At 38.6% G+C, this 16170-nt stretch overlaps 1 protein-coding gene across 1 annotated transcript; it reads left to right on the plus strand.

The window, feature by feature from the left end:
- The first annotated feature begins 2562 nt into the window (after window positions 1-2562).
- On the plus strand, window positions 2563-9263 carry LOC145314670 (uncharacterized). The gene is made up of 2 exons (XM_080154677.1): window positions 2563-2791; window positions 3101-9263. Exon 2 carries the CDS (start codon window positions 3337-3339, stop codon window positions 8983-8985), a length of 5649 nt encoding a protein of 1882 aa, XP_080010803.1. The 5' UTR covers window positions 2563-2791; window positions 3101-3336; the 3' UTR covers window positions 8986-9263.
- The last annotated feature ends 6907 nt before the right edge of the window (window positions 9264-16170 follow it).

Below are 16170 nucleotides of genomic sequence, written 5' to 3' on the forward strand. Positions count from 1 at the left end.
GCGCCGGCGATCACGAAGCGCTATATTATACGCCTGCCGCGAATTGTTCGGCAGCGTATGTGTTGGCAGCCGATATGGATAAGCTGCCGTCCACTCTTTCTTCACAAGATCCAATGTTAAACCTTCTTTTATCAGATCCTGTTTTCGCTGATCAACGGCTGACTTGCCTGACGCAATGCCTGCAGCCCGTGCATCCACTGCACAGCCGCGGCGGCTGCACGCCTAAGGCCTCCGACGATAGGAAGTCCATAGCTGCAACTTCCAACTTAGTAACTTTGCAAACAACTGGTTTGCTAACAGGCTTTCCATCGGCTGAAACAACAAGGAAACCTGTACCAAAAATGCTGCGGTATAATCTTGAATCGCTGATGAGTTTATCCGCTGCTGGGAACGTCGTGGGCGTGACATGCCCGAGGAGAATATCAAGTGGTCCATTGACCAATGAAAAATCTTGTGGCCTCATATCAAACAGAGCAGCTGCGGCGACTGGGTCCATGCTGCGCAGCCCATCTGTATGTCCAATTGTGTGCACAACAGCTGCTTCCATAACATGCTTGTTCTTGTTACGGTCAACCAGGCAGAGTTTAACTGTTGGGCATGACTGAACTTTGCCATCAGCCATTGAAATAGTAGCTACACGTCCAGTAGAGGGCAACTGCAACTTCTTGGCAATAGACTGTGTAACCATGGTGAGGTTGGCACCTGTGTCCCACATCCCAGACACAGGCACCTTCCTCTTGTAGACATCCAGGGCATCCAACTTCTGGAGCATCAACATGTAATTATTCTCACCCAAAAACAGCGCTTCATACACAGCTGAAACCTGGGCGACGGACTCATGGAGGAGGGAGTTGTGTTTCTGTCCACAATTGTTGATCCTGCAGCCTCCAAGCTTCTCAGCACGCGGACACTCTGAGGCGCGGTGCCCTTTATTAAGACATAAAAGGCACCCGCCGATTTTCATCACAAAATCTTTCCGTTCTGGAACAGACATGGTTGTAAACTTCGAACATTTAAACAAAAAATGATCTCCACTGCAGCCGTCTGACGGACAGGACTGCTTCTTCTTGAACTTGCTAGGTGTACCAGGTTTACCTACGGCGGCCCCGACCTTTCCTCTTGGACGGCGTGTCCAAGCCGTGACTGGTACGCATCAATAATGCTCCACGCTGCTGTTCTAGTATATCCAGCAGCTTAGGCACGTCGGGAACGTCCATTGACCCGAGTGCAAGGTCGAGCTTATCCTGAAACTCTTTTGGCAGTTTCTTGGATAACATCTCCAACAATAAAACTGTGAGCCATTGGCTTGTAGAAACTGCATCTTTACCATCAGCCTTGGTCATCTGCTCGAGCTGGTTGATGGCACCTGAGAACTCAGCAAGAGCGCTAACAATCTGGCCGCTCTCGGACAATTTACCTTTCTTGTCCCAGCTGTTGAATATACACAACATCTGTCTGGTTCTGGATTTGAATAACTGGTCCAGATATGTCCATTGTGCTGCGTGCGTGGCAATCTGTTGCAACTGCAGCCTCAACGGTTTATCCTTCATAACTCGTTCACAACTTAACACCATCTGCAGGTAGCTGGGCTCATATCCAGTAGTAAGCTTCTGGAAATTCTCCTTAAATTGCGCATAAGAAGATTCTTGCCCATCAAAGCTGGGAAGGAGTTTTTCGTCAAGGCGTGGCATGTACCCATGAGACGAAAACATCGGACTGGCAGCAAACGATTGGGCGCCAAATGACGGCAGCATAGGATCTACCGAGGCACCTGAGACTGGCGTGACAGGCTCTTGCTTAGCCTTTGCCAGCGTCTCCATCAGTTTAGTCATATCACTAATAATTTTAGTTGGTAGAGGTATATAATCACCTTTAATGACTTTCACTATTTGCATGCAACGTTGCTGCAAACTGTTTTTGTGAGCTGCAAGATCATCACCAAGAACTAAGACCTCATTGTTTATCGCTCTTAGCTCATCTATGGCACTTAATGTAAGTTTTAACTCGCTATAGTTCTTTCGTGCCATGATAACGTCACTATAAAAATCCTTTAGGTTAATATCATCTTGGATTAACACATCCAGCTGTTGAAGACCGCTCATGGTACGTTCCAGATTTAGGTTCGCATCATGGACAAGGATGCATTCCTTGGTGAGATTAACATTAATGTCTGCAGTGTCTGAAACTACCTGCATCACTCTGGCTAACTCTGCGGTTATCACTTCAACTGCCATCGGCAATCTGCCCGACAATAATTCATACCTAGTCTTTTTAGGTGCCATTTTCACTTTTGTTAACACTGATTACAACTATAGTCACGTGTAGAATTTTATTCACATTCAACACATACGGTAACTGTCACTGGCTTTGACTGGCTGACTGGACTTCTTACCGTTTTCATTGTTTCGGTACAACGGCATTTGGCTGGCCGTTTACCAGATCTTTGCGTACAGACGTACGAAACCTGCTACTTCCCACAAGAGACAAAACCAGCATAGTTACTAATACAATTTATTGTATGTGTGTTGGAATGATTTTTCTTGTATTCCCTGGTAAGTTCGAACCCATTAATTCCCTTTTCCTTACACCAGAGAATGAGTGTGTTACGCGGCATTCCTAACTATCTCCGCGCTTCGCTTGTAAACAAACAAAGAGGCGCACATTTTTTCCTTGATGATTCCCATGTGAAGAGCTACGTGAATAAAAATAATGTATTGGTTGGATATACATGCGCTCTAATCCGTGGAAGATCTCAAATAAGCCTTCCTGCTTAGTTTGACATCATAATGTGGTAAGAATTTATCTTAATTCTTAATAATAAGTGTAGTATGGTATATTTTCACGAAGAAATTTAAAACATTAATTTTTCAACAAATAGACCATTTAACTGCTAACTTTTGACATACGAATATTTTCCTTAATTTTATTGATCATTTGAATCTAAAATTATCAATTTCTGATGCTATTTAATATGTTTCGTGCCAATTTAAAGTTTTTTAGAAATTTTATATTTTTAATTAAATTGAAATCACGCAACCTCGATATACAAAAATAATAAACCATTAATACTATGTAATTAATTTTTATATTTTTGTTTTAGATTCACCGTTTTCATGGTAATAAATACACATTTGTAAACATTCACATGTTGGTCATTCGGAGGGCTTGGAGATTAAGAATTCGTGAACGGCAAGGAATGCGTTCCGAAACAATGAAAACGAGACAGAACAGATGCGGCTAAGAAAATATCTGTGAAGTTTTGTGAATGTGTTGGTTGTGATACCTTACCACACACTATTATAATCGTAATCAGTACAGTTGATTATTGTGACAATCATGGGTCCTAAAAAGAATAAAGGCGCTCAACTGGGACTACGGCTGCGCCCAGCCGTCGAGGCCCTAACCAGTGAACTAAATAAAGTGATGAAGTTGGTCAGTGAATCTTCAGAGCTTGATGTTAGACATTTCACTAAGGAGTCAATCCTTGTCCATGACAAGTTCGAGACATTCGATAGCATTATGGTCGGTTTTAGCAAGCTTGGAGTGAGAATCCAAGAGCTTGAGGAGTTTAGTGACATTTATTCTAATATAATTACTGTGCAAAAAGATTATAACGCTCTGAAAGATGCTCTAGATGCTATGGAGGAGCTTAGTGACATTCAAAGTGTTGTTGATTTAGTTGGTGATAATTTGCCTGACCATAAGGCTGAACTATATGATCGTTGCTTAAAGATTGTGAAGGTTATTAAAGGGTCATACTTTCCCTTACCAGAACCAATTATAAACACTTTGTCTGCTTTGATGAAACGGCTGGCCGAGGTTAAGCTTGAACCTGTGAAGCCGCCTACAACGACGGCGGGTGCTTCGACAGCATCGCCATTTGTGTCGCCGTTTGGCACACCACAGTTCGGCACCGGTTCTATATTCACGCCAGGATATATGAATCGTGTCGACGAACGCCTTCTTCCAAGCTTTGACGGCTCAGAGTCAGCCTACGTAAGTTTCAAGGACAACTTTAAAAAGCTTACCGTAGGACAGGACCCGTCATATTTACAGTTATTGTTGAGCAGTGAAAAGGTCTGCAAAAATAAAGAGTTGAGACTTCAGTTAATTCAGATTCAATCGCATGAATCTCAATGGGCTTACCTCGACGCACGTTTTAAGTCCAAAACACGTCAGATGCTCTGCCTTTTCAACCAATGGGAGAAGAAGCCTAAACCGTCGGACTCCAACCAGATTGTGACAGTCTTAGCAGAGTTTGGTGGTGCAGTTAGCCAGCTCGAGCAGCTGACTAAAAATGATGATGATGAGGAAGTCACCACAAGCCAGTGGTTGACCATTATTCTTTTGGAAATGTTATCCAAGAAGTTGCCACGTGATTTCCAGGACAAGCTCAACCTGGCGTTGGGCTCGATGGATACCCCAAATATTCCTAAGCTGTTGAAGATTATAGAGGAACAGCGTGGCGCCATTTTGATGAGGTGTTCAATCGATGTAGACACCCCCTCCAAGAAGAAAGGTAATCCTGCGGCCGCAGCTACAGCCGTTGGTAAACCTGGGTCTCCAGCTAAGACGAAGAAGAAACAGCCTTGCCCGTCGGAAGGTTGTAACTCTGATCACCTGTTGTTTAAGTGCTCCAAGTTTAGGGATATGTCTGTTCCTGAACGCAAAGTCTTCATCAAGAAGATAGGCGCCTGTTTGCTCTGCTTACAAAAAGGGCATCGGGTGGCCGATTGTCCCAGAGCCGATAAACTTGGCAGCTGTACCATTGACAGTTGCAACCAGCCTCATAATTCATTATTACATGAATCAGTTGCTAGTGGACAAGTTGCGGCAGTGTATGAATCACAATTGTTTAGCAAGAACAATTTTATGCTGATGTTGCAGCAGGTCCCGGCGTTGGCGGCTGACAAACGTCAAGTCACCGTCAATGCCATGTGGGACAGTGGAGCAAATTTGACGTTGATTTCTAGAAGTATTGCCAAGAAGTTAGAGTTGCCATCAACTGGTCGCACAGCTACTATTTCTCTGGCAGATGGAAAGAGCCAAGCATGTCCTACAGTCAAGATTTGTTTGGTTGACCGCAACCGGAATTCACATATTCTGGAGGCGGCGGTAGTGCCCAGCATTGGTACTGAAGAAGGGTTGCGTTCTATTGATCCTACAGCCGCCGCCGACATTTTCAACATGAAGCCTGATAATTTTTCTATGGTCGATGGCAAGATTGATGTTTTAATCGGCCATTTAACACCAGCTATGTTCCCGTGTGCAGATAAAATGGTTGGTGATTCTAGACTGTACAGAAGCTTATTTGGTACAGGCTATTTAGTTGTGTCTGCAGATGGCAGGACTGTTGCTAATCCTGTCGCCTGTAAAGCTGTGAAGTTGGAGGTCAGCAAGATGGAGTTCCTGAGTACTGAGAGTTTGGGAATACAGCCGCCATCAATGTGCAGCGGTTGTAAGAACTGCCGTCATTGCGCCGCCATAGCTGCCGGGCAGTCCGCCTTGGATGTGCGTAAGCGACAGCTGATTGAAGAAGGTCTGACATTAGATCTTGAGAACCATATTTGGACGGCCTCATATCCCTACAAGCAGCCGCCAAGTGTGTTATTTGATAATTCAGAGCAGGCTTATAAGATCTGCTTACGTGACCGGCAGAGAATGATTAAAAAAGGTGAATACAGCACCTTCTGCCAAGTGTTCCAAGAAGCTGTGTCTCGTGGAGTGTATCAGAAAGCTTCGCCAGAAGATCTAGCTTATACTAAGCCCGTGTATTATTCGAGCCTAGTCTGCGCATATAAAGAGTCTATTTCCACGCCGTTGAGGATATGCGCCAATTCCAGCCTCTGCTGCAAGGGGCTAAGCCTCAATAGTATTATGATGGACGGCCCAGTTCCATTATATACTCTGATGCACAATCTTATCCGGTTCAGAAGTTATAAGTGTGCATTCGTGGCTGATATTCAGAAGTTCTATAATTCATTATTAGCTACCTATGAAGATTCTCAGCTGAAACGTGTTTTTTTCGCTGATACAGTTGATGGAGAGCCAGAGGTCTACCTTACCAAAACCATCAACTTTGGTGAGGCCTTGGCTGGAGATATGGCCGTGACCGCCCTCAGACTCACTGGTCGTATTTTTGGTGGACGTTCCCAGCAGGATGTTCAAGATGTTTATGGATCTGAGAAGATTAGAGGTTGTGACGTTGTAGCCCAGCAGGATGTGTGGAGAGATGTTCAGCAACCACTCAGTTCTGAATTTATTTTGTATCAAGATCCTCCATCGGTCAAATTGGAGACTTGTACTTACGTGGATGACTGTTTGAGCGGTCATAACAGTAAACCTGAAGCTGTCCAGCTGGTCCAAGAGCTGGAGGATATGATTGCACCTGGCAATTTCAAGTTTAAATCTGTTGTTTATTCTGGAGATGATGTTGACAGTGTAAAAGTTCTGGGCCTTGTATGGGACCCTAAACAGGATAAGTTGTTCCTACCTGTCAGAGCCAACCACGGCGAGAAGATTAAGGGTAGAAAGTTACTGGAGGATCTGGATCTGGAGGACCTCTGGAGAAGTCTACCTGAGTTGATAACTAAACGTGAAGTTTGGAGAATTGTGCAACAACTTTATGACCCAATGGGTCTAGCAGCGCCATTGCTGCTTAAATCCAAGCTTTGTCTGCGCTCAGTTTGCATACATGGATGCAACTGGGATGATGTTATACCTGGAGAGTTGAGGTCGGAGCTCGTGTCCAGCCTCCAGGACCGTTCGGCACTTGGAAATGTGTCGTTCAGACGTTCGATGGTTCCTGATAAGCCGTTGGGGCTTCCAATGCTTGTTGGTTTCTGCGATGCATCTAACCAGGCCTATGCAGCCATCACCTACCTGAGATGGCCAGTTCCTGGAGGATATGATGTAGTTTTGTGTTGCGCCAAGTCACGTGTCGCACCAGTGAAGATTGAGTCTATACCAAGGTTAGAAATGCTTAGTTGTCTAATTTTGGCAAGGCTTGTGGATACTGTTGCCAGAGCCCTACCTTTCAACATTTCTGGCAAAGTGTTTTTTAGTGATAGCAGCTGCGCCCTAGCTCAGCTATCCAGTGACAGTGTTATGTTAAATGTTTTTAACAGTCATCGTGTTTCCGAGATACAACAGTTGACGAGCCCTGAAGATTGGAGATGGGTTCCAACCCAGCACAACATTGCCGATCTGGCAACGCGTGGTTTGTGTACGATTGAGGATGTACAACCTGGATCTACATACCAGGAAGGTCCAAGCTGGTTGCGCCTGGAACAGGACCAGTGGCCCGTTAAGACGGCGGGTGAGGTAAATGCATCCATTCCCGAGAGCGAGCTAAATCCCAAGATGGCGAAGCTCAAGGTAATGTTCACACAGGTAGTGGACAATGATTTTTGGAGGTCTCTGGCAAGAAGGACCTACAGGCAGGCAAGGAGGACTGTGGCCGCAGTTCTTAAGGCTGCCAACTGCTTTAAAACGCTGCTTATCAAGAAACGTGGCGTTGCAGCAAATGAGGATGGTGTTAGCAACAATGATAGTTCTAAGTATTATGAGAACTATACTTTCACAAATACATACATGGATTCTGTTTGTGACCTGTTTTTGACTTCCTTCAACCAAGAAAAGGAGATGACCATGGACGCCGAGGGGAAATTCGACTCCCTTCAACCGTATCATCACAAGGTCCAGGTTTGTTGGCCCATTGTGGGTCATGATGGATGTTATCCTCTTAGGACATTTACAATATTGAAAATGTCCGGGAGAGGAGATGAGGCTCTTGAGGCCGCTGCTGGAGGCCCCAGGAAGATTATGAAGGACAGCCCAGGTGTTGTCTTGCTCAGCCGCCACAACAGGCGGGCGCGGCTCATCCTTCAACAGTCCCACGATGAATTGGGGCATGGAGGCCATCGTAAGACGTTGGCGCAAAGCCGCAGGTATGCATGGATCACACATGGCCGCATGGAGGCTATGAAAGTGGTCAAGAGTTGTGCTGCATGTTCCATTGAATATGCCAAGCGTTCGAGTCCCGCAATTGCTAATATTCTGCCAGATCGTGTCGAGCCCTCTGTGCCCTTCAAGGAGGTGCATATGGACCTTGCGGGGCCGATCGAAGTTACGAAGCCTGGCGTTGGCACCAGGAGTTCCAAGACCAAGTACAAAGTTTGGTTGTTGATTGTGGCCTGTAGATTTACACAGGCTGTGTTTGTTGATGTGTTGACTGATTATTCAACTGAAGCCGTGCTGGTCGGCTTGAGAAAACTTCAGGCGTTTTACAATATGCCTAGAAGGGTTACCACAGACAGAGGCACCAATATGGCCGGTGCCAAGCGAATTATGGATGAACTTTTGAAGGATACCCGAATGCATTTTGAATGGCATCTGGTGCCCACCGCAGCACACTCGTTCGTGGGTACTGTGGAGAGGCAGGTTGGGCTGGTCAAGCGTGTGTTGAACAAGAAGTTGGCTGGTGCTACTGTAACCTTCAATGATTTATTGGTGTTGTGTGCTGAGACTGCAAGAGTCTTGAATTCTAAGCCATTGACCTATGCCACCCAAGGAGATGACGTCAATTGCTGGAGAATAATTTCACCTGCTGATCTGTTAGGCGGCAGGACCAACGATGCAATCTGCACCTTTGAGACAGGTTGTAAAGAGCCCATCACCAGGAGGCTGGAGAACTTGGAGGAGTTGACCCGTCAGTTCCATCAGGTGTACAAGGAGCAGCTCATGCCTGAGCTACTCAAGTCCGTCAAGTGGCGCAGCAACAAGGTGCTGCTCGAGCCGGGAGACGTGGTGCTGATCGACGATAGCACAAATTTGATGAAGAAGTTCAGATTGGGGCGTGTGGAAGAAGTGCGCCCAGGTGGGAGGACCGTGGTTTGCAAGTTCAAATTATCAGATGACGCAGCCGCCACGAGTAACGAGACTTCCGCAAGACGTCTGCTCAAGATCAATCTACCCAAAGTTTAGTATAAGTATCGTTCTTGTTTAACTTTGAATTTTATTTTTACGGTAGATTTATCAGATATTTTTTTCGAAAGACAAAAAACGCAAATTTTGACGCAATTTCGTTTAAACTTTCAAATCGACGCAAGATTTTTTTCATTTGAAATGCAAACTTAAGTTATTTATACGTTTACGCAAGTTTTTTCAATGATTTAAGTCTTTCCGGGACCAGGGATTTTTTCGCGGAAATTTTCCTAGGTACCTACGCAAATACGAACATTTTTATCCTTGTTTAATTGAAATTCGATATGATAAAAAGTAACACAATGAGATTTTTACATCATACAAATCAGACATATGTCTACTAGAAATCTATTCAATAGATCTTAGACGATGGAAATTTGAAACTGTCGGGTCAATATTTCTTTAATATTCCCCCTATTTTCTAACTGTCCAAAGACGTTTATAACAATTAGGGAAAGGGTTGAATTTGGACAGGAAACCTAAATATTAAAATCTTTTCTAAATTTATACGATCCTGAAAGTTAATATTTACTGATATTTTCCAATAAATTTTTTCGTTTCGTCAAAATTTGGAAAAATAGCCAATATGGCTGTCTAGAAAAAACACGAAACCTCTACACCTAATATTTTCTCAGTGTTTTTTTTTACTTTTTATACAATTTTTTTTAAAAATTAAATATTGATGAGTTTTTTATTTTTATAGAATGAATTATAAAAAAAATAATATTGGTTGATTGGTTTTTGCGATATCAGAACTCAGAACAATATCAGTTTTACTTTTAAACAATTCAATAAATATGAAAACTTTAAAAATTAAATATTGATGAGTTTTTTTTATTTTTTTAGAATGAATTATAAAAAAATAATATTGGTTGATTGGTTTTTGCGATATCAGAACCATATCAGTTTTACTTGTAAACAATTCAATAAATATGAAAACTTAGATATAAAATTTGTATAATAGATAAGACTTTTAAATAATTTATTCTCCCCTTTCTTTATTCCAAAAATCTCGATTTTTCTTTCATTGTCATATCCTAGTATTTATTATGTGTATTTGTATTGTCGTGTGAGTATGTGAGAGGGTTGTAAAGGATAGATAAATTACCACCCCCCCCCCCCTCTCCCTCACATAGCTGTTAAGACTTAAGATTTTTTGTTTCAGGCTTTCAGCGTATCTACTCTATAATAATCCACCTTCCAAAGATCCAACACCCTACATTATCCAACCCTCCACCCTGCTTACTGTCTTCTACATTTCAACTCAACCATATATCAAACTTGCTAATATCATAAAGTGAAAGAAAAGTTAAAAAATAAACCACCAATAACCATTAAATAATGTATTAATCATTCTAACTCAAGTAATATGTACTAATTTATTATTTAACCTAACATACTAACTAAACAATAATCATAACTTTTTTTACTTTAATGAAATAAATAATCTAAATAAATAAATAAACTATGTTGACTTAAATAAAATGAAAATAAATATTTTTATTTTATTTGGATTGGAGTTAGTTAGTTTTGTAAATTGTAACGATTTGTCCTTGTTCTCTAAGGTCTCATATTTCCTGTATCATGAGTTGACCCTTAGCTTTATGCGGTCATAAATGTTCCCCCCCCCCCAAAAAAAAAACGCTTTTATCAATATACCTTGTATATTGGGGAATATTAACAAGGATTAAAACATCCATAAAAACTAGTACTGAAACTTTATGACAAACGGATACAGGAAGCAAATGCCTACATTACCAGAAATGAAAAAAGCTATCCGCTTTCTTACGGAGATTGACCAGCCCTAATTATAAAAAAGCTATTGTTCTGTAAGATTAAAACGATTTCTGAAACTGTATAACAAACGGATAATAACACAAACACTTAAATAGTTCAGAATAGTCGACAAATAGTCGACGGACAAACTGACCCTAATTATAGAAAATTATTGTTCTGTATGAAGATCTCATATTTCTCATGTGAGTTCAGTTAAGTTGACCCTTCCAGTTTCCCTTCCTTAATCAGGTGACATAAATTTTTCCTCCCCGCCCCCCCCCCCAAAAATAAATATTGTACAGCGATTAAGGCGCGAAGATATGTTAATTTTATTTACCATAAAAACGAGTACTTTTATTATCAAACTGACATTATTCTTTTATTTTAGTAATTATGGGAAAATTGAAACAAATTTAAAATGCACGGAAAAATGTCTATAAAAATTTTTAAAAACTTAATTATGAAATAGCTTCGCTCCAAAAAAAATAAAATACTGAAGGGAAACAAACTAATCTAAAATCTTAAATATATATGAACATAGCTTTGTAAGTATGTCTGTCCAGGCGATAAATTTAATTCAAAAAATAGATATTTATCAAATTATCACATCGTATTATAAGCGTATGACCGGAAAGTAAAAACGATTTCTTTCAACTGAAGTCCAAAAAAACCGTATATAGTTATTCCGAATTTTACGATTTGTATTTAATAAAAGATAGACAGACAAAAAGAAAGAACTAAAATTATTAAAGTGATTATCTAAATTTGGTTACTATCATCATATCTTTGTATAATTGGTCAAAAAGCCTTCATAAAACTCCTAGGAAAGTACAGACGATATTTTTATTTACCATAAAAACGAGTACTTAAGTCAAGTTTTTATTTCTTTGTATGTAGATTTCTAGAATGATATCTATTTTTTTTAATAAAAAATTAAATCGACTTATATCGACAAATTACGGCTTTGTGAAAAAAAAAACTAAAGATATATTTTAAAAATTAAAATCCACGGAAAATGTCTATAATATGTTAAAAGTAAAAGTACTATAGAACCTATTTTTTGAAGCGAAGCTATTTCTGATTTATTTACATAAATAAAAACGAAAATGTCTATAATATGTTAAAAGTAAAACTATAGAAACTAACTTTTGAAGCGAAGCTATTTCTGATTTATTTACATAAATAAAAACGAAAATGTCTATAATATGTTAAAAGTAAACCTATAGAAACTAACTTTTGAAGCGAAGCTATTTCTGATTTATTTACATAAATAAAAACGAAAATGTCTATAATATGTTAAAAGTAAAACTATAGAAACTAACTTTTGAAGCGAAGCTATTTCTGATTTATTTACATAAATAAAAACGAAAATGTCTATAATATGTCTATGTCTATAATACGATGCGATAAATATCTATTTTCTGAAGCAACATAAAAGATAGACAGACAAAAATCAAAATGTATTTCCGTGAGAAATTAAATCTTGTTGTTTATCTCCCTCCCCCACCCCTCCTTCTAACTAACCATTACTACCAATCTAATGAAATTCTCCCCTCTTTTTATAAGGTTTTAATTTAAGTTTTTAACACCTGCATTTATAATATGTGTATGACCGGAAAGTAAAAACGATTTCTTACAGATTTTTCTTTCTCATAAATTTAAATGATTTCTATTTCAAATATTATTTTTTCAAGATTATATTAAAATAGTATTAAACACAATTTTACGGATATAGGATGTATGTACAATTATAATTTCTACTAAGAGTAAGAGTTATCAAATATAGTAAATTTAAATGATTTCTATTTCAATCAAATATTATTTTTTCAAGATTATATTAAAATAGTATTAAACACAATTTTACGGATATAGGATGTATGTACAATTATAATTTCTACTAAGAGTAAGAGTTATCAAAAATATAGTAAAGACTTATTTAAGCTTTAAGTGTATGACCGGAAAGTACTTAAAATCTTAAAACCACGTTAAAACCATCGCAAATACGTCGTATGATGACCGGAAGAAAAGGCCAAAGGGGGCGGAGATTTAGTATAAATATCTGAGTTCTGTTCAAATACAACTTAGTTTAATAAAATATAAGAAGCATTCAAGACCAAGGTCAACCAGTCAACAACACCAGTCATCTTATACAGTTTTCCACAGTCATCCCTATCAGTATCATCTTATTCTTATCATCATATTCCATCGCCATCGTCCTGTTCACCATCGCCATCGTCCTGTTCACCATCGCCATCATATTTATCATCAATTATTATTAAATATTATCTGATTCTGTTAATAATGCCTTCAGTAACCAGGAGTATGGTACGTGCGGGGGTTGCGGCCCTTGAACCGGCTGTCCAGCCTGCCCGTGTCCAGCGTGCCCGTGTCCAGCGTGCCCCTGTCCAGCCCCAGCGTGCCCCTGTCCAGCGCGCCCATGTACGTGGTGCACCACGGCAGGCGGGAAATATAGGGCAAAACCTGATCATCATTGGTGATCAGGTTTTTAATGCTCCTGGAGTTGGACCTGCTGGTGTAGTACCACCGCCGCCAGTTGACCAGCCTGCCCCTGGTGCTCCTGCTCCTGGTGCTCCTGCTCCTGGTCCTGCTCCTGGTCCTGCTCCTGGACCTCAAGGTCCTCAAGGACCTCAAGGTCCTCAAGGTCCCAGGGGCCCTAGGGGCGCCGATGGCCCCCCTGGAGTGGGGAATAGGGTCAACAATACTTTCACCATTAATAATAATAATTATTATAATTATATTATTAATGGTGTAAGAGTCCCTATTCCTGTTCCTGAGCATCCTGGCCAACAGAACCAGATAAATATTCACATTCACCAGCACTATCATTAACCATCATCAATCAACTTGTCATAATCAGTTACCTGTTCACCATCGCCATCTGTATATATATTAATAATCCATCGCCATCTATTATTACCTGTTCACCATCGCCATCATATATTCATCTAATATTAACTAATTATTTAACTATTTGTTTTGTATGTATTGTAAATAGATAGAAACTTAAATAACTATATTGAAATTGAATTGTAAATATTATAAAAATAACTTTTGCGTGATATTGTAAAAAATAAATGTGATAGAAACTCAAAATAATACACTTTTTATATTCATTTTTGGTGGATAGTCTTTAGATTTAATTTTATTAGACACTAACACTTTCAAAACGATTCTGGTAACGATTAATTTAATTATAGAGTTGCATGTCAAAAAAAAATCAGTTAATACTTGTGTTTGGATTAGGAACTTCGGATAATTATATCGCATTATTGGATTTACGGCCTAAACTAACCGGCTGCTTATTATATACACTTTTTATATTGGTGGATAGCTTTTAGATTTAATTTAAAAGTTTAAAAATGATTCTGGTAAAAAAGAGAAAAGATAGAGATTTATCGCATCATATTATAGACAGCTTTCCGCTTTATTTAAATAAATCTGTTTTTATGTAAATAAATCAGAAATAGCTTCGCTTCAAAAAATAGTTTCTATAGTTTTAATTTTAACTTAATTATTAAAACCAGATTTTTTAGCCCCGAGGAGCCGTTTAACTATGAAAGAAATAGCTATCTGTCTTAAAGAACGAACGAATTAAAAATTAAAAACTTTGTATATTTGTTTTACATAGAAAGATTCAGATTTCAATTTGAGATCCTTGGTAGAGAGATATTAACAGACATCCTATTATTTTATTTTTTGGTTTTCAATGATAACTATGACATATATAGAGTAGACAGAACAGAAAAAGAGTAGTTTTTATTGCAAATCAAATATAATTTTTTTCATTTGTTTTTTATCCGTGGAGATTAACAGACATCCTATTATTTTATTCTTTGGTTTTCAATGATAACTATGATATATAGACAGAACAGAAATGTACAATCGTTTGATTATTAAAACCAGTTTTTTTAGCCCCGAGGAGCCGTTTAACTATGAAAGAAATAGCTATCTGTCTTAAAGAACGAACGAATTAAAAAGTAAAAACTTTGTATATTTGTTTTATTCAAAAAGAGTAGGTTTTATTGCAATTAGAGTCTTCCAACTAATTCACTTACAATTTTGCTTCATATCCGTGTCATGTTATTTAGTTGACCCTTTTTAAAAAAATTTAAATTTCCCTTCCTTGCGAAAGAATGTTTTTAAAACTTAAAACATATGAAATGATATTATCACAGATATTATCATCAATCTATAATATAATTGGCCAAAAAGCCTTCATAAAGTGTTATAAAGCATATAGAGAAGATATCTATATTCCAACTTTCAATATGTAACTTTGAAGCAATTTTGTTTGTTTTCTACATTACCGAATACTTTGTGAAATCAATTCGTCTCAAATGTAACTTTTCTTAAAAATAGGTTTCTAAAACTTGAAATATAATTTTTAACTTTTCTCACCAATGAATGATGAAAGTATAAATTTAAGAACAATTTGAAATATTTACCCTCTAACGGCTAATTTATTTACTATAATTTCATCGTATTAAATCCAAATTTAATCTTGTTTCTCCCCCCCCCCCCACCCCAATTATTACCATACCATTACCAGGTTGGTTACGATATTATATATTTGTTTTTTATCCGTGGACCGTGTGACATGAAAGATTAAGCATCAAATCCTCCCCCCCTCCTCAAAGGGGAAATTAGCAGAATTCTTACATGTCTACCTAATAATTATAAAACATACATAAGTAGCGAAGCTCTAAAATTATGAATAATAAATAGACCATTTGGAACAATGTATGGTTGTCTTTTGAAGCATTAAGCTAATAGAAAAACGTTAAAACTTAAACAATTGAATTTACAATTACATAATCCTAAATTTGCCTAAACTTAAAATTGTTTATTAATTATTTCTTATCAGTTCAGCATTTTGATTTTTGATTATTATTTATTATTGTCAACTGTCCTATCCCCTCCTAATATTTATGTTTTTCCCCCTTTTTTTTTGGGGGGGGGGGGAGCTAAACAGATATCCTATTACCTCCTAATATTTATTACATACAACACCAACCCCAATTTTAGGGGGTTACATGGGGGGGGGGGGGGGCGCGCATTACCACTCCGCCCATATTCATAATGAGCGGTGAAAATGGACAAAAAAATTAGCGAAGCTTTTCTATAATTTGTGTTGGTTATAAACGTCAGTTAGTATTACTATTTTATATAATTTATAGACAGAATACTTACTTTATAATTATACTTATGCATTTATGTTAATGTTCCCCCCCCCCCCAAGAAACAAAACAAAACAAAACATATGGAAAACTCAAAATACTAGGAATTAGCGAAGCTTTTCTATAATTTGTGTTGGTTATAGACGTCAGTATGTTAGTATTTATATAATTTATACTTATAGACAGAATACTTACTTATAATTTTGATTAT

Source organism: Acartia tonsa, chromosome 1 (genome assembly GCF_053477335.1).
Source record: "Acartia tonsa isolate MP-2025a chromosome 1, ASM5347733v1, whole genome shotgun sequence".
Taxonomy (NCBI): domain Eukaryota; kingdom Metazoa; phylum Arthropoda; class Copepoda; order Calanoida; family Acartiidae; genus Acartia; species Acartia tonsa.

Bases quoted from the DNA above. Each gene is read 5' to 3' on its own strand.
- LOC145314670 (XM_080154677.1), top strand. From the start codon at position 3,337: ATGGGTCCTAAAAAGAATAAAGGCGCTCAACTGGGACTACGGCTGCGC.